At 38.4% G+C, this 22,409-nt stretch overlaps 3 protein-coding genes across 11 annotated transcripts in view; 1 reads left to right on the forward strand and 2 right to left on the reverse strand.

Moving 5' to 3' along the window:
* The window catches only part of NBEA (neurobeachin), a 678,194-nt gene that overhangs the window by 165,424 nt on the left and 490,361 nt on the right, over nucleotides 1–22,409 (reverse strand). The window lies entirely within an intron of this gene.
* LOC116573970 lies at nucleotides 16,545–20,661 on the reverse strand. The gene is made up of 2 exons (XM_032314440.1): nucleotides 20,573–20,661; nucleotides 16,545–18,147 (listed from the first exon to the last, which is right to left on the reverse strand). The coding sequence occupies exon 2, from the start codon at nucleotides 18,067–18,069 to the stop codon at nucleotides 17,401–17,403; it is 669 nt and encodes a 222-aa protein (XP_032170331.1). The 5' UTR covers nucleotides 18,070–18,147; nucleotides 20,573–20,661; the 3' UTR covers nucleotides 16,545–17,400.
* On the forward strand, nucleotides 19,738–22,273 carry MAB21L1 (mab-21 like 1). The gene has a single exon (XM_032314439.1). It carries the CDS (start codon nucleotides 20,336–20,338, stop codon nucleotides 21,413–21,415), a length of 1,080 nt encoding a protein of 359 aa, XP_032170330.1. The 5' UTR covers nucleotides 19,738–20,335; the 3' UTR covers nucleotides 21,416–22,273.

Genomic DNA, 22,409 nt, shown 5'->3' on the forward strand with positions numbered 1-22,409 from the left:
CTTTTCATCTTACTTAAACTTCATGTGGTAGCTGAGTGGGTATCCACTACCTTTTTATTAAAACTTGCTTGTTTTTGGCTTTTAAGAGAATCCTGTCTCTTGGTTTTCCTCCTTACTTTTCTGAGCATCATCTCTCATTCCCCTGTCCTGGATCATCATCCTCTGTTGGTACTCCTTAGGATAATGTCCTTGAACCCTTTTTCATTCTATATTGTCTCCTGATGTCTTTCAAGCACTATCATGCTTCTCACTACACAAAATATGATGAAAATGTGACTTTTCTCCTAAGCTCTAAAGTCCTGCATTTAGCTGCTTTCTTAACTTTTCCACCTGGATAACCCACAGGTTCAGTAGTTAAAACTGAATTCTTCATCTTCCCAGAAAACGTGTTTTTTGCTCCAATATTTCTGTATCTCCATTGGTAGAGTTTCTATACCTATCACTCGAGGCAGAAACCTGAAAAGCAGCTTAAATGTACCCAAATACTCTTTTATGAGTTTTCTATCTTTTCCAGGCAGTTGCTTTTCACAGTGGAGGCTATAAGCTCCACTGTATTAGTTAGCATAATGCTTGAGAACAAAAGGATGGGAAGAGAAAAATATATATATATATGCTTGATAGGTCTGTTGATAGGACCAATCTACTCATCCTTGAGGTTTTTCATTCAGAAAGCTTTCCTGGGGGGTGCCAGGGTGGCTCAGTGGGTTAAAGCCTTTGCCTTCAGCTCAGATCATGATCCCAGAGTCCTGGGATCTAGCCCCGCATCATGCTCTCTGCTCTGCAGGGAGCCTGCTTCCTCCTCTCTCTCTCTGCCTGCCTCTCTGCCTACTTGTGATCTCTGCCTGTCAAATAAATAAATAAAATCTTAAAAATAAAAAAAATTAAAAAAAAAAGAAAGCTTTCCTGTATTGTGTTTACATACCCGTCTTATGACCCCTAGAAACTTCTCCTTTTCTAATCACTCAGTGTAATTGTAATAATTGTAATTGTGCACTCAAGTTGTTTTTTAATTTCCTGTTAGCCTAAAATCTCTATGAAGGCAGTGATGGTATCATCAGGACACAGTGAAGAGCACAGGGGATACTCAGTGAATATCTGATAATTGAATGACTTAAAAAGTTCTTCCCCTGAGTCCTCTGCCTAGGAATTATAAAGGAATGTTTTTGCGCATTCCTGAGCTGAAGTTTAGAAAACATTACAACTGCATTTTTTTTTTGTTGTACTCTATACATACACAATTAAAACAGGGCAAGCCTGTGCAGCTGTACACTCATGCCAAGGTAAGATATCCATTTGCCGTCAACAACCAGATGATAATTTTATAATTTTCAAATACTTCTGATATACATATTTAATACTAGAGATTTCACAACTCATGAATACTGGAGTGCTAAAAATATTTATTTAAGATCTCTCTAGGGGCGCCTGGGTGGTTCATTGTGTTAAAGCCTCTTGCTTTCGGCTCAGGTCATGATCTTAGGGTCCTGGGATTGAGCCTTGCATCGGGTTCTCTGCTCAGCAGAGAGCCTGCTTCTCCCTCTCTCTCCTTCTCTGCCTGCCTCTCTGCCTACTTGTGATCTCTGTCAAATAAATACATAAAAATCTTAAAACAAAACAAAACAAAACAAAACAAAACAAAAAACCTCTCTAAATTCTCCTGAATGAAGACACTCATTTGAAATGTGTTGAGCAGTAAGTGTCTTTAGGGAAGACTATCAGATGATAAAGGAAGGTTCGGAACTGCCATGTGTGGCAATATAAGGCAAGAAAGAGCCCCAGGAATTGCTCCCTTATATCGTCTTATGGCACCAGGTGAACAGTGGCACCTTGAGATGGCTGTGCAACGTACTTAACAAAATTTGGTTTTTAATAATTCTCAGGAAAGCAAATAGAAGCCAGCCAGTTTGTCCAATAGACTTATATGTTATATTATTAATAGTAATCTTGGATGAAATATAATGTTTGAAAATTAGTTTGCCCATTTTTTTGTGGGGCTGGTCTACAGATGAAATGTGTACTATGATCACTGTCATCTATTTTTCTTATAAACACCAAACATGCCCTAATCTTCCTCCTACATTTTTGATACCTTAAGATTACGGTAAGTTTCATCCACTCAACATTTATGTGTCAGTCATTTACTATGCATGCAGACTTATGCTGGGTATTTTGAGGCAAGGGTAAATAAGATAAAATTTTGCTTATCATCCAGGAATTTTAAATATATTTTGGGGACAAAAGACATTTACAAATTTAAATACTTTTTTTAGATAGCACTCATCTGCACTTGACTTAAAAAAGTCAAGTGATATAAGATTACTGAGAAGGAAAAATCATTTTTATTTGGGAAAATCAGAGAAAGGATACATTTGACTTTAAAAGAAAGGAATGCAATTCTGATAGGTGAAGAGCGAGAGGTAAAAAGGTAGAGAAAGAAATGTAAGAATTATGTTTGGAAAATAATCTGCAGCAGAGAGTTCAAGGTAGAGTGTCAAGAAATTAATATTGCTATACTGCGGTGGCCCAATAATGAAGAGCTTTGAATGCCAGGAGTGGCTTTTTTCTTTCCCTCCTTTTCCTCCTCCCTCCCTTCCGCGTCTGAGAATTGGGAGTCAAAGTAAGGTTTTTAACAGGGGAGTAGCATGATAGAAGTGTCTGAGAAAGTCTGTCCAGCAGCTTTCTTTATGATGGCCTAGAAAAGGGGAAGACAGCACTGGGAGCCACAGGCGAGTAACAAATTGATAAAGACCTGAACCTGGGTGATGGTGTGGGTATGACAGCAATACATGAGAAAGATACCAGGAAAAAATAAGAATCCACAAGACTTGCTGATGAACAGAGCACGGGGGTAGTAGAGAAAGAGCAAAAGGCGAGAAAGGAGTCAGTGATGACTCGGATGTCAAGTCTTTGCAATTACAGCAATGACTCAAGCCAATGACAGAAACAAAGGGAGAAATGAGATACAGCACTTCTCAGGAAAAGCTTTTGACTACTTGAGAAGGCGGCAGAACAACATGGAGAGAATGGGGGCATCAATCTGGAAAGTGTCCACCAAGAAGGAGAAAATGACGATGAAAGGGAAACAGAGGTCAGGACTAAAGGCACAGATTCGTGACGCATCTACACAGAGAGGATCATTCAAGTTGTATAACATAAGACGAGGAGAAGCTAAACAGTACACCCATATTTAAGGGGTTAGAGCTGAAAGAGAAAGGGGAATCAAGTTAATGGTGAAAACTCAGAGTTAGTGAGGAAAGAGGCAAAACAGGGTAATGAATGGATACAGTGAGTAGAGCACAACCGTTAAATGTATGGATGCCGAAGTCACAAAGGACGGTTTCAAGTCCCAGCCCCAACCAGAGGCCCTTAATTAACTTTTCTAAGCTCTTCTTTTCTCGTCTCCAAAAATGAGATGGTAATACCTACCTCTCAGGGCACTCATCACCAGCTGACATGTTACACAGTTGTTTATTTGCTTATATATTTATATGCTAACTTAATGTCTCCCCACTGGAATGCATACTCATTGTCTAGCCTCAACTGTTTTCAGATCTTTAGGAAATGAGACAGTAGTTGCTTCTTTGCTACATAGCCCCGGATTCCAATTCTGGGACCAGAGGAAAAATCCCACTGAGTCTCCTGCTGCATACCTAAAGTGTTTAGCGTAAGGCCCTGCCCAGAATAGCTAATATTAGTTCAATAACTAATATTATTCCCTTTGTGAAGAGAGTAAAATTTCAAAAACGAGGAAAAGGTCAATGATGTCAGGATGCCATTAAGATCTGTGAATTAGGTTACAACTTTTAAGTACAGTTTTCATAGCTTTATGACAAACAAAATATGCAGCAGAATTAACTGGTGATCGCCTTTCATTCCTTCTTTCTTTCCTGTTTTCTTTTTCCCTTTATATACCCATTTCTCCCTCCCTCCACCCCTTCCCAACAACAGATATTTATCGAGCACTCATCATAAGCCAGGCACTGTTTTAGATCCTTGGTACGCAGCAATGGAGAGACAAAATCCTTGCCTTCATTAAAAGCTTAGATTTAAATGTGGGGAGAGAGATATTAATCATGATAAATAAGTAAAAACATATGTAGATAGTGGTAAGTGGTAGGGGAAAAAGGCGGCAGAGCGGGGACAGGGAGAGACTGTGTGGGTATGTATTTCATTTTTAGATAGGTTGCACCTGAAAGGCATAAGGGAAAATGTCATGCAGATACCAGAAGCAGAGAGAACTCCACACGGAAGAACCAGCAAATGCACAGGTCCTGGTGTGAGTGGGTGCCAGGGTGCTTGGTGAAGACACAGTAATGGTGACAGTCATAATGATGTCAGGTGGTAAAGGGGGTAGAAACAGAAGGGCAAGGTGCTGGTCATAGGGCTAATAAAGGCTTAGATTTTTTACTCTGAGGTGGGAAGCCATTAGGGAATTGTGAACTTGAGAGTGGTATGATCTGACCTTAGTTTTAACAGATCTCTCTGGCTGCCACGTCAAGAAAAGAGTATAGAGGGTAAAGCCAGAAGAGGATAAGGGAGGAAACCGAGGCACCTCTTGGATAACTACAAGCAAACGTAAGAGATGATGGTGATTTGATCGGGATGGAAGCGATAACGTTGGTGAGAGCGAATCAGATTCTGGATGACTTGCTGACGCACCAGATTTGCGCTACGAAAGCATGAGGGGAGTCAAGAATGGTAGCCGACTTGTTGGCAAAAAGGACTGCTGTTTGCCGAAGCAGGGAAGCCTGCGGGAGAAGCAGGCTGGGGTTCAGTTCGGAGAGGTTATGTTTGATACACATCTTCCACACGTGAAAAGATGTGGGGGAGACAGCTGCGTAAATGTGTTTGGAGTTGAGAGAAGAGGTCTTGGCTAGAGCTATAAATTTGAGAGTCATCAATATACTGATTTTATTAGCGGTTATAGGATAATCATTCACTCCTTCAACCAGCATTGAGTGTCTGCTGTCGGCTATCAAAACAGCCAGTAAAATTAACAAATTTTTCCACTGGACAGATGATATTCATTTCATGATTCATTCAATAAAGATTCACCTCAGTGCTATGCTAGGTAAGCTCAGGGGTCTAGAGGCAGAAAAAGCAGGGTTAGAATTCTAGTTCTGTACTTACTGTATGGACTTGGAGAATACAAGTTAAGACAATAGTCTAAGCCTTATGTGTATTAATTTATTTAATCTGTGCAATACTGATATAGGTATCATTACCCTTATATTACAGAAGGGAAAACAAACTAGGGTAAGTGTAGTGGGATGACCAAGAAAGCAGGCTCTGAAGTCTGGATTCAGAGGGGCTGGCTGTACAGCTTTGGCTCTGCAAATTCATAGCTCTGCAAATTTGGAGGACTTACTTGGTTTTCCCGTGGCTCAGCTTCTCAACAATGAAATGACAGCAGCAGAATCTACGATAGCGCTGTTCAGAGGAAGGTGCAGTAACACTGACCAAGGATCTGGAACAGTACCTAGCATATGATAAGAACTCAGTATTTATTGACTTTGATCAAGCCTATTTGTCTCTTTTAGAGATAGAAGAATTGAAAACTGAGAAAAAAAGATGTTCTTCAAGCCCAAGAAATAACAATCACCTGCAACTTTTTCCTTTAGTGTTCTAAGACTATTATTTGAGGGTTTAGGTGACTTTCCAGCAGGGCTTAAAGATGAGGAACAGTAAGACTTGGATTTATTAGAGGAAGCATTAAACATTTTGTGATGAAGATCAGGGAATCTCCGACTGGTTCCTAAGTCATTCCTTGGGCTGTGGAGCTGGCGATCTCACTCTTAGGTGTCTCCATATATCCAGTGAAGTGGAACGGTACTTGGTCTCAAAGTATTTATTATCTGTGCTCTAGAGGAGGGGGAATTGTATATACTGGGATCACGAGATAAAAGTGGTAACTCAACAACGAATTATGTTAGAGTTTCCAGACAAAGGAGAGCGAATCGGACACAGGCTACAACAACTACCTACTCGAAGGGACTTCAGTATCTTATTTCCTGAGCATGAGCCTTTAATTAAGTTATAGCCTTCTTGTGTTGGCAATGGTGTCTGTCCTCATTCTAGGACACCCTCGTAAGCTACCAGATCTTAACCTGCACAACAAAAGTGCTGCTCATTGAAACAGTTATAACAGGAAATGAAAGCAAGTTGATGGGATTTCAAGTGTTTCAAGCCACTGAATCACTGACTACTTGGCGAGGGCATGAGAGAAATGTCATTCTCAACAGGGCTAACACTGTGAAGCCATATCAGTGAACCGGTTTTGAAACATGAAGGCTGATTTTTAAAAATTTTCTTATTTCCTCAGGAAACCTAATAGGGAACTTCCATTAGAGATTTTCAGTTCTTTTGCTTGCAGGTTTATTCCCCAAGGGTACATAATTTTTAAAGAGGCTCTTATCACTTGATATCGTCTCTCCCCTTATCTCTCACAGGCGCCGTATAAACTTTTTGATATACACACAAAAACAAAAGAGGATGAAGAACTGGCATTCCCCTCACCTCTGGGGACTAGCAAATACCACAAACTTTTACTCTGAACCATTTTTCTCAGGATTTCAAATACACAATCTTTATTTTCAATGCCCATCAAACAAACATAAAAATCGAGTAGCAGTATCAACACAGTGCTAGCAAAAACAGAGGGCCTAGATTATGATTTGGAGAATTCTTAGGACTCAGACAAGAGCATAAGAATAAATCATTTAGAGAATTAGCTATGTTCCAGGCTTCATTAGTTCTAATTATCCCCCAAATATGCTCAGCAGAATGCACTTGGGTCAGCTGGGACTGACACACAATAGGGAAGCAACTTATAAACTCCTCAAAGCACAAAAAGAGTTCATAAAACAACTGCTTGTGCATTTAGAGTCATGCGATAACACCTCTTATTGCATAAGCCACCAGATGAAACAGATGGGGCCACTCTTCACTTGAGAATGTTTCTTTTGTAAAAACACTGGACTTCCTTATTCTCCATTCGAGACACAAACTGCAAGAAAGCCAAATCTGAGGCCAGCTCTCTCTGTGTTTTATTGCCTAGATGTCACAACAATAGTAAATAATGTATTAATGAAATATCCTTATTTGGGGGGGAAAAAAAAACTTGGCAAATAAAAACATGAGCTTCCACTCAGAGAAATTTAAGGCTTTAAAATAACATATCACTTAAAAAGTTTTTTCTTTTTTTTTTCCTTACACAATTCACAGTGCATTTTATCAAAATACTTAATATAGGTTACCTTTTATTACTTAATCTTCTGGGTATGTTTTTCCAGCGATGTATTCATTACTTAAGGAGAGCTTCTTTACTCTACATTCAGCAGTTCACTCTGGGTTATTATATATTCAGATTTAGGCATTGCTTTTGAAGAAAATACTAGAGAAGAATGGGTCCTGATTGGTGAAACTACTTTAGCTTAATAAAATGTTTTCACATTGGCTTTAACTTATTAAATACATCACTCTTAAAAAGCATTTGCCTCTGTCCATATTCAGTTATTTAGAAACTATTGTTACCAAAAATTATCACCCAAATATTAGTGGATCAATATGAAAATTATTCCAATAACATTATAAGACTCTATGAACATATTTATTTACATTAAAAATTTATTGGTTTTTCTGTGCATTCTTCAAACTTATGGGAAATGTGTAGATGCTCTTTGTAGACAAAAAAAGGCTGACAAAGCAAAACTGATAAATAGGTCAAAATATATAAAGTACACTTTATCCCAAATGGGGCTTATTAGTTACATATTTTGATAACGTCATAAGAAACTAGTATTAGGATTTCAAGTGTTTGGCAAAAAACTACATAAAGGCTATGGAATATTGGGTGAGTCTAATCTAGCCACATATCTTAAGTGGATTAGCCTCTTTGTATACTTAGTTGAGCAAAAACAGTAGATTCATTATAGTCAATTTCCATTTTGCTATGAATGTTCTGTAACAACTTTTAAGAAAGAATCCTTATGCCTATTATTCTTATTCAAAACAACAGCATAACTTATAAGTCAAACCACAGGAGAAACAGCTAAAAATGGTAAGATAAAATGAGTTGGAAACATTAAAGAGTCATGTACTTAGGACTCCAAAACATATGTTTAAACAAATATGGTATCTGCTGGCATATAGCTCAGCATTTATCAACAGGATTATGAAGACAACCCCCAAAAGCGAATATGAGTGTGTTTCACTTAACAGAAGCCTCTCCACTCTACATTTCCCAATCTACTCTGGGAGTGATAAATTTACACAACTCACTTGAAGAAAACGATGTATGAGAATGGGTCTTGAATGGTGAGATGACTTAAAATATGTTGTAATGGCTGAAGGTCAGAGGATATTCAATTTGATACCTTAAATGATGAATATAAAGGACTTATTTCTGTTAAATGAGTAAGGCTAAGACAACAAAAGGTGAAAGTTTCAAGGAGAAAAGAGTTTGGTTCAGTATTAAGAAGAGTTTTTTGGGATGCCTGGCTGGCTCAGTCAAAGAGCATGCGACTCTTGATCTCGGGGTCATGAGTTTGAACCCCACGTTGGGTGTAGAGATTACTTAAATAAATAAAATTTAAAAAAGAAAAAGAAGCATCTCTTTCTAACTATCAAAACTGTCTGTAAATGCGAGTAGTTAGCTGAGTAGATAATAAAGTTGTCATCAGTGGAGGTAAAAGTAGAGGCTGGATGACCATTCCTTAGTAATGTTGTAGGGAAGATTCAGGTAGTTAACGAGGAGGGCTGCATTATGTTCTCCTCTAAAGTTTCCTTATTGCCCTGGTATAAAATATCTGACTCATGGAGTAGAATTTGGTTCTTCCTCCTAGCACTAACTGCATAATATATTTTAATGAGATGGCCATTGTAAATTCTACATAATTTTTATATACAGTGAAATACTTGCAACTTACTAAGCATTAGTGCTAATTAGTAATTATAAATAGAATTCTATAATTAAAACATATAAAGATGGAGCGTTCACAACATGAACAGACACATCATTGATAAAATTCCTTATATGGTAGTATCTGCACCAAATAAAATTTTAGTAAGGAATAAAAACAACTGGCAAACAAATAGCTTTCTTAGAAACAACTGTTTTTTTTTAAATTCATGATGAAAGAGCATTTTTAATGTGTCTTAACTGAAAGATGTGCAATACCATGGCTGGTATAACTCACTGATATCACCAAGTAAAATCATATGTATAAAAAAAGTAAATGGATATTTTATTCAATTAATTGCTGAATTGTTTCTCTTTGTCATTTTTATAAAAGTATATCCCATTAATCATAGGTTTTATTATGAAATGTTTCTTTAGGTGAAATAGTCCAATTTGATGTTCATTAAGCAGCACATGTATTTTCTAAATAGTTTCTCTCTATGTGATCAATACATTATTTTCATAAAATAAAGATTTATAACATACAAACAGCCTCACTATTTACTTGATTAAAAGCCTCCTAATAAAGAACTTAATCTTTAAAATTCATCAAACAATCATATTCTTAATGGAAATGTAAGCCTGGTAGTTTCTTTTCATAATAACACTTACTTATATCCCAGCAGCAGTTGCTAAAAATTACCTCAGACACAGACAGCACAGACAGGCATGCCTTCACGCACGCGCACAGACATCTACATCTCTGCCACATACAGTCTTGATATTGTGGTGTTGAGAGCAGCTGCAGTCAGACAAACCTAGTTCTGCAATTACCCTTGCTAACACACTTAACCTGTTTAAGCCTCAGTCGCTATTGGTAAATGGGGACTAATAATTGTTGTGAAGATTAAATGTGATCAAATACTCATAAGATTTGTTCCCCCTTTCTTATCACCATCTACTCTCAACTCACTGAATTATTTTAAGTATCAAGTGAAATAATGCATATAAAAGTTTTTTGTAAATCTAAAAGAATGTTGCGATTGTATTATCTCATTTAATAGGCAATTTATCCCCTGCATTGCATGACATCATGGTTAACAGTGTTCATTATTATTATTAATTTTTGTTGTTGTTGGGGGGTGTGGAGTACCAGAGGGAGAGGGAGAAAGAGAATCTGAAGCAGGCTCCATGCTCAGTGAGGAGCCCAAGGCAGGGCTGGATCTCAGGACCCTGAGATCATGACCTGAGCTGAAATCAAGAGTACGATGCTTAACACTTACTTAATGGACTGAGCCACACAGACACCATTATCCTTTTAAATAACTGTAATAACAAATTTCTATAGAAGAAATAAGCAGCTTAAAACAAAAGCTCAAGTTTGAAAATAGGAAAACCAATCATTAGCAACAATCATTTTCTAAATCGTTTTGGAATAATCCACAGTTTTAAAAAAATGATATAAAAATTTATCTCAAACAGGCTGGGCCAGTACACCCAGCAGGAGAACAGAGGCTTTACCACTCTTTGCTCGATGAAGAGAAAGAAAGAATACATTTTTCCCTCAAAATTCCACTTATTCTAGCCTATTTTCTAGACTAAACAATTTGGATAATGCTCTCAATAATTCACACTACCTGAGTTACACGCAGAGTTCAAATACACATTCTGGTGCGGCAGTAAAGTATATTTTCCCTAGAGTTCCTCATTTAGGAGTATCCCGGCCTTCCAGGGTCAAGGCATGTAAATGATACCCAACTCGGAAAAATTTTTTAAAAGGGAGTCTGTGTTTTGATCCTGTTCTGATTTTTGTTTTTAAAGATACAGCTATTGGAACTATCGCAGCTGATAATTTCATTCTGACATGAGTTTAAAAGGTTAAGTTACTATCTGAGGAAAGGTAATCTGGTTGCCTTTCACGGCAGCCTGCAAACTCTGCAATCTGCATAGAGCGGGGCATTTGTCATCATTAGCTGAGCTGTGACAGCTGGCACCCAGGGTGTCCCAGAATCAAGAAGTGGCAGAGAGACTCTTGCTTTAGGTGGCCATTAAGGGTAGCAGGTTTCTGGAGGAGGAAGTATATTTTATGAAAAGCTTTGTGATGTAACTAACAGCAGTGAACATATTTGAATTTTCCGTAACATGGATAATACAATGATAGCACATAATTAGCAGGTTGCCTCTAGACAACAAGATGCCAGACTACAGTATGAATAAACATCTCCTGCCTGCCACTTAGAGAGGGAGAATGGTTTGCAGCACCCACATGGCTCGGGCACACTGTGTTTTTTCAAGGTTGGATTAGGGTCATCAACGGGTAAGTATACTCAAAGAAACAGACCGAAGACGGAGAGAATAGTTCTCAGTTGTCGTTTAAATTTGATAGCAAACAATGCACAGTGTCTCAGGAGCGAGCTCAACCACACACACCCATGATAGTGCCCATCCTTTTGATAACATGAATATGAAAACTGAAATCATTCCCACACATGCAATCCTCCAACTGTCTGAGGTGTCTGTAATTGGTACTAAGTCTTTAAAATAATCCTCGGCTGAAGTTTAAAATCAAGAATCTTTTTACCAGAACGAGGGTTACTAACTACGGGTCTGAAGCAGTTGTGAGGAACACACCCAGAAAAGAATTCTTATGACTTTAAAATTTCATACGTTTGTCTTGTTAGCGCAAAACCATGTAGAGCAAAAGAAAATGTAAGTTAAAAAAATAGGTTGATCAGATCTTTGAAACATAAGAGTGCTATGACCCCTTTAAAAAATCATCAATGTTTGCAAACATAATCAATAACACTAGGTTTTATATTATTATGTAAACTAGTTTTCCACAAATAAAACTAATTTTTGTGTTAATGTAAAATCTATGCAAATACATGCAGTCATTTATCAGGAAAGCTGACAAGCATTCCATATTGGAGGGGGAAATGGAACTGCCTCAAGAATAGAGGCAATTAATTATTTCTGTATTTTTTCTTCTTCTGTCTTGAGGCACAAAAGTTATCCATCCAGTTAAAACAGCAAATGAAATAAAGAGATTTTTTTTTTATTTAAACACATATGGCTTTTGCCTGCAATACTGATCACCACAAGGTCTACAGATGCCCGTGGCTAAATTGTACACTGGCAGATGCACACAGGGGAAAACTGTGCTAATGCAGCGTGGAGAGCAAAACAAATGAAGAACTGAATTTGCTAGTAAAAGAAAAAAAAAAAACACAACAAAAAGCAAAAACCCCCAAACCAAAAGAAACCCTAAAATCACCCCCCCAGCACCCCCCACCCCGGCTCCCCACCCAGGGAGTTATGCAATTTCCTTATCAAATACAGGTTCAGGTTGCAAAAAACTTAACCATCATCTGTTGCAGGAAAGCAGAAAACAATTTTTAAATCTATGAAAGTGTTTTTATGGATACACATACGTATTATGCATGTGGGTGACTGAGCAGTATATTTGTGTTTAGAGAGAATGGCTAGCGAAGTTTTATATTTCTCAATTTTGCGATTAAAAGCTTATGATAAGCTTTTAATTGCCACAGTGTGTGTATCTGTATATACACTGTCAGAACTTCCGGTTATTATTATTTAAAAACTCTGTTTAGCGTCATCTCTGAAGATATTACTGAAAACTGTCTAGGTTATCATGGACCAATCTTGCAGATGTGATATTATGTCCTGGTGGCCACAAGAATCCTGGATTTAGTAGTTGCTTCCCTTTAACAGATTAAAATAAATGTATAGAGGCCAATTCAATCTTTTCCTATCTGAAATACTCTGTGTGTGTGTGTGTGTGTGTGTCTACATGCACAGGCTATTTTGCGAACCATAAAAAGAGTATACTTTCTAAAAATGGTTTAAGATTATTAAGAAAGCAATAACTTCTTTCTTAATAGGCCTGTAAGCATGCATAACATTAAAATCTCCGTTGTAATTGCCAAATAAAAATATAAAACAGAAAACATTTAAATAATTTTATATCTTGGGGAAAATAACAGAAGACTAGTTGGACTACTCCAAGTTGTAAAAAAGGCAAAATACTTGAAAGAGCATCTTGGTCAACGAATACGTCTGCTTTCCTACAATTTAAGAATTCTTTGTTTGGAGTATTTATAACCATTGAAATTTAAATGACAATGTATATTTATATAAAATTAGGATTAGAAGCATATGTTCCAAGAATGTGCATACGTTAATTAATATTAGTTCTAACAAACTCCTTGGCCTTGTCCCCCACCACTCAAAGGGAGGATTAATTTACTGAAAATGTAAAGTACAATGTAATTTAAATACTGAAAGGTGATTCATTTCTCCAGTGACAGAGAGCTAGTAACATTACCAATATGCCTCAAATGTTGCTAACTTATATGAGGAATCCCTGTTTACTACGCATTTGACATTCAAATATAAACTATATTCTTAAGTCTAATGTACACACTCATGCTTGTGTAACATATAGTAGCAGTTCGTTTGAAAAATAAATCTTTTACCTAGCATTAAGGTGACATACATTATATTTAAACAACTTTTACGGAACACAAAAAAGTGCAAATCGATTGCTTGCCTATCTGAAATATCATTTTGTACTCTGCCTTCACTTCAGTGCTACTAGATTAAAACTGACCTTAAATTAGAAGTGAGATAAAATAGTAAATTCTAGAGGAATAAATAAAGATTTACAACCCAAGGATTTTTTGACATAAAAGTAAACCACCCAGATGCATATAAACGAATCATAAAATTTATGAATTAAAAAGAAGAATAGGGGCACGAGGAAACTTTTGTGGCAATGGAAATATTCTATGCCTGTGCCAGATGATCTGACTCTAGATATTTGCTAAAATTCACAGGATGGCACATTCATGTGGAAAAACCATGGAACAGAATGGTACTGTACATAAAATACACATCAATAAACTTGACTTAAATAATAAAAACAGATTTCACATAAAAATAAAATAAAGGTATACTTTCTATTTGGTGGTTTCACAATTTTTTATTGGAAAGACTACAGTCTTACAAACTCTGCACTCTCATGCTTTTTGATCTAGATGTGCAGACAAAATGAATAAACATGTAGATTTAAAAGTATTAACTACTTACTAGGACTTTGATTTGATATTTTGATAAGTCATGGAAAATTAGGCTTTTTAGAAATGATACGCATTTGTACACTAAAATGTGTATTACTAGAATAGTGAAAATAATCATAAGTGAAAATGAAATAATTATTTAGGTGGTGTATTCTCAGATGTTTATATCTCTATATCATATATATCTATATATATATGCAAAGCTATAAATGAAATTCCTATTTATAAACGAATTTCCTTCCTTTTCTATAAAGCTTTTATTTTATTACATAAAATATATATGATACAAGGTAATAGTTTTCATTTGATATAATTATTCTTTTAGATTATTACTCCAGTTGCTGATCATTAAAAAAAATAAATCCTAGTAGAGGAATTGCTTTGTTCATTAAAAAGTAAGCTCCAAAACTGTAAATTGGATGTAGAAAAGGTTACTTTAGACATGCAATCACTGAATGTTGATTATCTACATACCATACTCTAGTCTCAAGGTCATGTTGAATATTTCCTGTGGCTTAATCACATACAGTATGGGACAGTAATGAGAGCTCTGCAGTCCAAGATGACCCACTACAGATGTACAGATTAAGACACTAATCGCATCGGATTCCATTGTTTTCTCTAAGAGCAATAAAACTCTAATGCGCTAAGAGTACTAAGGCTGTGGTCACATACACAAATGTCTATAAATCCGCGTGAATTATGGGTTGAGGAGTCCCTAGTTTTCATACATTCATAAAGAAAGGAACTGCGTGTGCCCATTTATCTCGTCAGAATATTTCTACACTATCTGAGTGAAAAACAGAGGCTGAAATCTCATAAAGTGAATTTGAATTTTCTACATCATAAAGAGGACAGTGACTTTCTGAAGGGTCTATGAGGAACTGGACTATTGGAACCAACACTTCCTCCATAATACTCAATAAATAAATGACTAACCCCAATATCCTTACATTTTTGGAAGAAAGATAACAATCTGTTTTGAGCAATAAGAAAATCTTTTGGCTAATAAACTTCCCCTCAGATTTTTCAATTTACACAAGCAACTTAAAATATCCTACACCTCTATGTATACATTCAAATGAAGTGGGGAAAGTGAGCCGATTACCTAAATAACCCAGGCTTTCAATTTCTTCTTCTACCAAAAGAAACATTTTTATCCAGAATTATCCAGAATCACTACAAATCTGCAAATCCAGCAGTGGTCATAATTCTGGTAAGGTATGCTTCCAGTGTCCATCTTTCATCTCAAATTGACTTTCTTTCCAACGTTTATTAGCACCAATAACAAATTTACTAAGGAACATTGTAGGGAAAAGAAGTGGTCCCCACAACAAATGCTGACTATACGATGGGTACAGGGGGTGAGCAAAACCAAGGCCACAGCCCTGATCATTCAAGTGAAGGATTAAGGAAATAATTTTTTAAAGAACTGCAATCATCAGGATGCGCTGGCTGAAACAACAAAACAGGGTCTAAATTGTGTCAACAGTGACCTCAATTCTCTGCTTTACTTTGTCATAAGCCTGATATTAAAATAAGAAGTAAGTGTTTTAAGAAATCATTGAAACTTTGGAAGCTCTCAAGCTATTTTTTTTTCAAGTGTTCTTATACAAGGAGTCACAACAGGAAAAAAGGTAGAGATGCCATCAAATTAGATTACCAGAGAAACTCCCTCTATTTTACTTTATTTAATGTGACACATAAAGAAAACCCTGCACAAATATCTGTCTTTAATTTCTCTAGTGTAAAAAAAGAAATATATTGTGTCTGGCAGAATGAAGCAGATGAAATAGCCTGGGTGCATTTAAAAAACGAAGTGGGGGGAGGCAGAAATCAGATGCGTACAATGAGCCTTCAAAGCCACTCCAGCAGTAGGGATAAATAATTTAATAAACTCAACTTCATATTCTTTTTATCTCCCCAGTGTAATAAGCACATATTAAAAAAATAAAACTTTAAGTTCATGAATACTTGTGAATAGAAGAGCAGCCAGCAAATATGAAAAACACAAAACAATATCTATTTGAGCATTTAACATGTATATGCATATTCCCTAACAGATACATTTTTCTAGATGAAAGGTCACAGTGCCTTAAATTTATGAACATGTAATTCAAATTTAAATTAGTTTTTAAAAAAACACAGAAACCTTGCATTCCTACATTTCTCAACATAATAGTTTTTCTTTAAACCTAATAAGGTGACTATTTATGCATTACTTTGTGTATCCCATATAAATTATGTAGGTTTACAGAATGCGGGTAAGTTACTTAAGCAACAATACTTCAGGAAAAAAATATTTTGCCATTATTATTTTGAATGTCTGGAAATGTTAAGGATCACAGTATTTAATTGTTTTATATTCATTAATGCTACTAACATGTACGATAAGGGTATTTGTGACTTTTTGGGATTCTTTTCATAAACGGTGCATTTTAAATCAAGGCTGCCTAGTATCCTAAGTAAATGAAATGAAAAACTCAAGTCAAATCCCAAATATCATTCAAACTATCATTAAATCATGAGATTCTTGGCTTTTTTCCCCCCCTTCAATTAGGTCAGTTTTCTTCAATTATCATTCTATTATTAGCTCGTGTCAAAGATGCCTGCACAGCGTAAGACGAAAACAATTAAGCATTTATCTCCTAAAGCATGGGACACACAGAAGCTTTTATTCTAGTACTAAGATTATATTTACAGTAAAATATATATATAAGTAAGATTGGGATCATTAGAGTTGTTTTATAACTTTTCACATAAGTAAATAAATTGATTTTAAGCTATCCCCAGGTAGTGCATCCTCATTTGAAATAACCAGTTCAATAGGCCAAAGGTGTTTCAAAAAATTACTATAAAATAAGTTACTCCCACAAAACTATCTCCAAAGCCTAGATTAAAAGCGGCCGAATTACATAAAAATATACCATATATGTTAAATTCCTCTACATAGGTCATTTCAATTAAAAAAAATTAAGGGACAGAAAAACATACTCCTCGGACAGTTTAATTTTCCCTTCCACAATGAGAGGTGTCTACTAAGATCACTGAAAGGTTTCAGCTACAGAAGGCAATTCATTTCACGTGTTCAGTGTAATAGAAAATCACTGTGTTGCAGCAACAAGCAGAACTTGCACTGGAGTATTATTCTAGGGCGCCCAGTTCACCTGCAGTGATAACAGCGGGTGGGTGAATCCTGTGTTATGTAAATCACTGTCAGCTCCCAATGTGAAGGGTGCTGGAGGAAGCAGCCCAGAAAACACAGTCCTGGCGTCCTTGAAACAGAATGACTTCACTTCCCTGGAACATTCTACGACTAACGAGTTTCTTAGTCCTTTTCTCACCATCCATTTTTCTTCTTCAAAGTGCAAATCGTTAGTGAAAAGGCCCCGGTTACACCAATTAGTTTGCACAAAGTGCTTCGGTGTTTAGCTTCGCTTTAACCCAATTAAGCCACACAGTGAGCCCCGAAGATGCGCCACCTGCGCGCCTGGCTCCAGCGAGCCGGCCCGGCGCCCCTCGCGTCCTTCGCGTGAGACCCATCCGGACCGCCGCACCACGGTGCCCCCCAAACGGCTCCGGGGCCTCCGCGTCCCAGGCTGCACGTCCTCGGCAACCGGGGACACTTGCAGGTGGCCCAAGAAATCGAGGGACGAGGTCCTGGCCGAGCAATTCTGTTCTGAACCCCAGGGAGATTGCGCTGGGCACAGGGGCCCGCGGCCGGCGACGGGAAAGCGCGGGGCTTGGCTGCGACCTCACGTGGGCCCAAGGGGGGCGGTCGGGGCCGAGAGGTTCGCGGGCAGGGGCCGTGGCCTGGAGCAGTGGAGAACCCGAGGACACCAAGTAAGGTTTAAAAGGACGGGCACACAGGGAAACAATCCCTATGGAAGAGAGAGAGGAAAAGAAGGCTGGCTCCGGAGTGCGGACCAGCGAGAGAGGGAACCTGCGCTGGGTGAGAGCCAGACGCGGCTTTCCCCCTGAGGCCAAGGCACTTCTTCGCCTTCTGGGCCGTGGGTTCTCCGGTTCTGATTTGCCTCCTCTTCTTCCAACTGCCAAAAGGTAGCAGTGCATTCACCCGCAAAGCCTGCGAAGTGGGGAGGGGCTGTTCGGGTTGTTCCCAATCCCTGCTCCTAAGGGAATAGAAGGTTCCTGGGGAAAACAGTAGATGGATGCCATGAGCCCCAACTCTCATGTACTATTTTAAGCTAGATTGGAATCTATTACTCTTGGATAAGGAGAAAAGGAAATAATAGATGGCTTTGTGACGCTCATACCTGTGCAAAAACAAATAAACAAACAAATAAATAAATAAATAAGCAAATGCTGGAGTAAAAAGTAGGAGCCTGGAACAAGATCTTGTTGAAAGCGGATCTGAAAGAAAGAGCCTACAGACCTGTTACCAGGAGTTATAGGATTTTGCTGGAAATATTGTTAAAGAGATGGCATCTAAATTAAAGGTAGGCATTAAAAAATCTGCTTAGGTTTTAAAACCACTACATAATCCCTAAGTAGTATTTATTTCCTTTCCTGTACATTAAGGACACAACTGGTACCACCAGAAAACAAAACAAAACAAAACAAAAACCAAAAGCATATTCTATATAAATCCATTCTCCCCCTCCTGTTTCAAGTTTCCAAAATGCAGAAATGCTGATTTCTTTCAAAGTATTCCAAATGATATTTTAAATTTAAAAGCTCTGGATGACTGCAAATTAATTTTCTTTTAAAATCTTACCCATTTTCCCTCAACCAAATCACATGAAATCCTATAACAATTAGAAGTCTACTGTCAGGTCACCACTAAGGACACTTAAGCGAGGAGGTATAATTATACATCAATAAGCAAGCCAGAAACCCTAAACCTGAACATTTTCAGAACAGTTATCTGCCAGTAGGTCTCATCTCCATGATTTTGCTTTGATTTCACATATTAAAACATAGCTATGAACTCACATTACAGTAATCTCTCAATCACAGAGATAAGTTATTTTTAAAATATTCCCATCAGTGCATACAAAGCTTACTGTCCTGATTATGTTGGGCAAGTCTACCAAAGTACAAAGAGGGCTGCAGTTGGGGAGAGGGGGAGTAACACTAAACATTTTTTAAACATCCTAACTTAAACTGGGGTAGACAACACCTAACAAAGCAATAATTTTCATATTCCTTTCAACAACTGCAAATGAGGGGAAAAAAACCAGAGATAAAACGCTGCATAGTGTTAAAAAAAAAAACAAAAAAAAAAAACAAAAAAAACCACCAAACACACATGCACAAAAAACCCAACCCAAAACCCCATTCTAACATATAGGAACATCCCCCAAATGACACAGGCATCAGTCCATCTAAAGCCAACTTACATATACATGAAAGAGCAAACTCTCAACCTGCATTTAAAAAGACCTCAAGGATTACCAGACGTTAATTATCTTACCCTAAATGCAAGTTACTGACTTTTGTTTTAGAAGACCCCATCTAGTTCACTAATTGATGGATGGCCATTAATACACCTGTATTTGCATTTCCCCTGCAAAAAGACAGGCAGGGTTTTCAACACAGAAGAGAACCACTTTGCCAAGTCTTTTCAAAACGTCAATATGCTTCAATTAATACCAAAGCTGAGAGATTCCTCTTGATTTCCAAAACTGTCTAGGTGGCCTGCGTGGTTTTCTGCCGGCAGCAGCCTCCTACCTTTAGTTTGTGTGCCTATATCCATGAGGGGGGATTAATTAGCCGGGTTGGAGCTGAAGGAGGCTGTCGTGACGAGCCCAGTGGCGATTGGCCGCCAGCCTGCCTGGCCCTGCCTTTATAATTTCCACACGAGTGCATCTGGGCTCTTAGACAAACCAACAGCAGCTTCTTCTGACATATACACACTCACACTCACCCCCGACACACTCAGCACACTTTTCCTCCATCTGATTAACAGTCCAGCATACACAATGATTACGGGAAAGCGTAAATAAATACGGAAAGGGTTGATTATTTTGACTACTGGAAGAGCTTTGCTGGGTCTCAGCGCAACTTTTGTTTTCATTACTGAGAAGGTGATCTCTCCATGCGTTTCTCTCACACAAGGATTCTTTAAAAGAGGAAGAAAGACCGAGAGAGGGGGGAGAACAATCTTTCACTTTAAGACCGTCTGGGCTCAAAGATAAAAGGAAGGGGAAAGCAGCGGCTAGGAACCCACCGCTGCAACACATCGGAGAGCGTTTGGGTACATTTCTGAGCGCGGCGGCCCGTTTCTCCACCGAAGTTGGCTCCAGCGCTAGCAGCCGCATTGGATCCCACAGCTTACTGCGAGACTCCGGTGTACAATCCGGATCTCTGCCCCAACATGATCGCGGCCCAGGCCAAGCTGGTATACCATCTGAATAAATACTACAATGAGAAATGCCAAGCCAGGAAAGCTGCCATTGCAAAAACTATCCGGGAAGTCTGCAAAGTAGTTTCCGACGTGCTTAAAGAAGTGGAAGTGCAGGAGCCCCGGTTCATCAGCTCTCTCAACGAGATGGACAACCGCTACGAGGGCCTCGAGGTCATCTCCCCCACCGAATTTGAAGTGGTGCTTTACCTTAACCAAATGGGGGTGTTCAACTTTGTGGACGACGGCTCGCTGCCCGGCTGCGCGGTGCTGAAGTTGAGCGACGGGCGCAAGAGGAGCATGTCCCTCTGGGTGGAATTCATTACCGCCTCCGGCTACCTCTCGGCGCGCAAAATCCGGTCCAGGTTTCAGACGCTGGTGGCTCAAGCAGTAGACAAATGTAGCTACAGGGATGTGGTAAAGATGGTGGCAGACACCAGCGAAGTGAAACTGAGAATCCGAGATAGGTACGTGGTGCAGATCACCCCGGCTTTTAAATGCACCGGGATCTGGCCGAGGAGTGCTGCCCACTGGCCACTTCCCCACATCCCCTGGCCGGGACCCAACCGGGTGGCGGAGGTCAAAGCGGAAGGGTTCAATCTCTTGTCCAAGGAGTGCCACTCCCTGGCCGGCAAACAGAGCTCGGCCGAGAGCGACGCCTGGGTGCTGCAGTTCGCGGAAGCAGAGAACAGACTGCAGATGGGGGGCTGCAGAAAGAAATGCCTCTCCATCCTCAAAACCTTACGGGATCGTCACCTTGAACTGCCAGGCCAGCCCCTGAACAATTACCACATGAAGACTTTGGTTTCCTACGAGTGTGAAAAGCATCCCCGGGAGTCAGACTGGGACGAGTCTTGCCTGGGTGATCGGCTTAACGGGATTTTGCTGCAACTTATCTCCTGCCTGCAGTGCCGGCGGTGTCCTCACTACTTCCTACCGAACTTAGATCTGTTTCAAGGCAAACCTCATTCGGCTCTGGAGAACGCTGCCAAACAAACGTGGCGACTGGCAAGAGAGATCCTGACCAACCCGAAAAGTTTGGAAAAACTTTAGAGGACAATTTAATCGAGAGCCGAAATGTGATTACTCTTCTCAAAGATCTGATTCAGTGTAAACTTCCTGTTGGATTCCTAATATCCCACTTGTCAGTGCAAACAATTTCTTCCTTAAAAAGGAGTAACAATACAACGTGTAGGCATCATCTCACCCACCCCTCCAAGGGGAGAAAAAGAAGTAGGGAAAGCGGATGGAGAAAAACCCAAACCCACAAGTATTAGAAGACTTCTTTACAAAGGATTTCCCTTGCAAAGTACACAGTAATACCGGGAAAACAACCTGGCTGTAATGCAAGACCACAGCGAACACTCTGCCTAACTTTCAAAGGATTATAGCAATCCTGGTGATTTAGGTGCATCTGTCTGTGAGTAAACACGATTTGGATATGCCATCTGAAGGAAAGTGTAATGTATATTTTGATTTGTAACAAATATTGTGATCTCACTTTGTCTTTGAAAGTGTGGATGTTGGTGTTTTGTGATTTGGTGAACAGAAGTTAAATTGCCGTTTTGGAGACTGCCAGACATTTTCCACTAACAAAGATACCATTTAAAGGTAGATTTCCTCCTGGTACTTTTATCTGTTTTTGAAAGTGTCTGAACTTTAAAAAGTTTACATTTTGTTTCAAATATAATGCTTGTTCTATTTCTAACATTCCATAAATATACTTGAAATGTTATTTAAATATATTCAAAGAAATTTGAATTCAGCTTATATAATAACGCTTGAATATCTGAATTATATATTTGAAAAATGCACTTGAAATACACTGGATAACTACTTTTGTGATTTAGATTTTAATTTCTGTTGCTGGTTTTTATTTAATTAGAAGCTAATAAATGAAGTAAAATAAAAGTTGTTGTGTCTCACTTTAAATTGTTTTTCTATCAAAAAAGGTAATGCTCCATTTTGAAAATTCAACCCACTCGAGTATTTTAAACATTTTAAGGAGTATGCTAATGAAATTAAAAATAAAACCTTAAAATCCTGG

The sequence above is a fragment of the Mustela erminea genome, chromosome 15 (genome assembly GCF_009829155.1).
Source record: "Mustela erminea isolate mMusErm1 chromosome 15, mMusErm1.Pri, whole genome shotgun sequence".
NCBI lineage: Eukaryota > Metazoa > Chordata > Mammalia > Carnivora > Mustelidae > Mustela > Mustela erminea.

Excerpts from the sequence above, each read along its gene's own strand:
- LOC116573970 (XM_032314440.1), bottom strand. The coding sequence starts at position 18,069 with ATGCACTGCTACCTTTTGGCAGTTGGAAGAAGAGGAGGCAAATCAGAA.
- MAB21L1 (XM_032314439.1), top strand. The coding sequence starts at position 20,336 with ATGATCGCGGCCCAGGCCAAGCTGGTATACCATCTGAATAAATACTAC.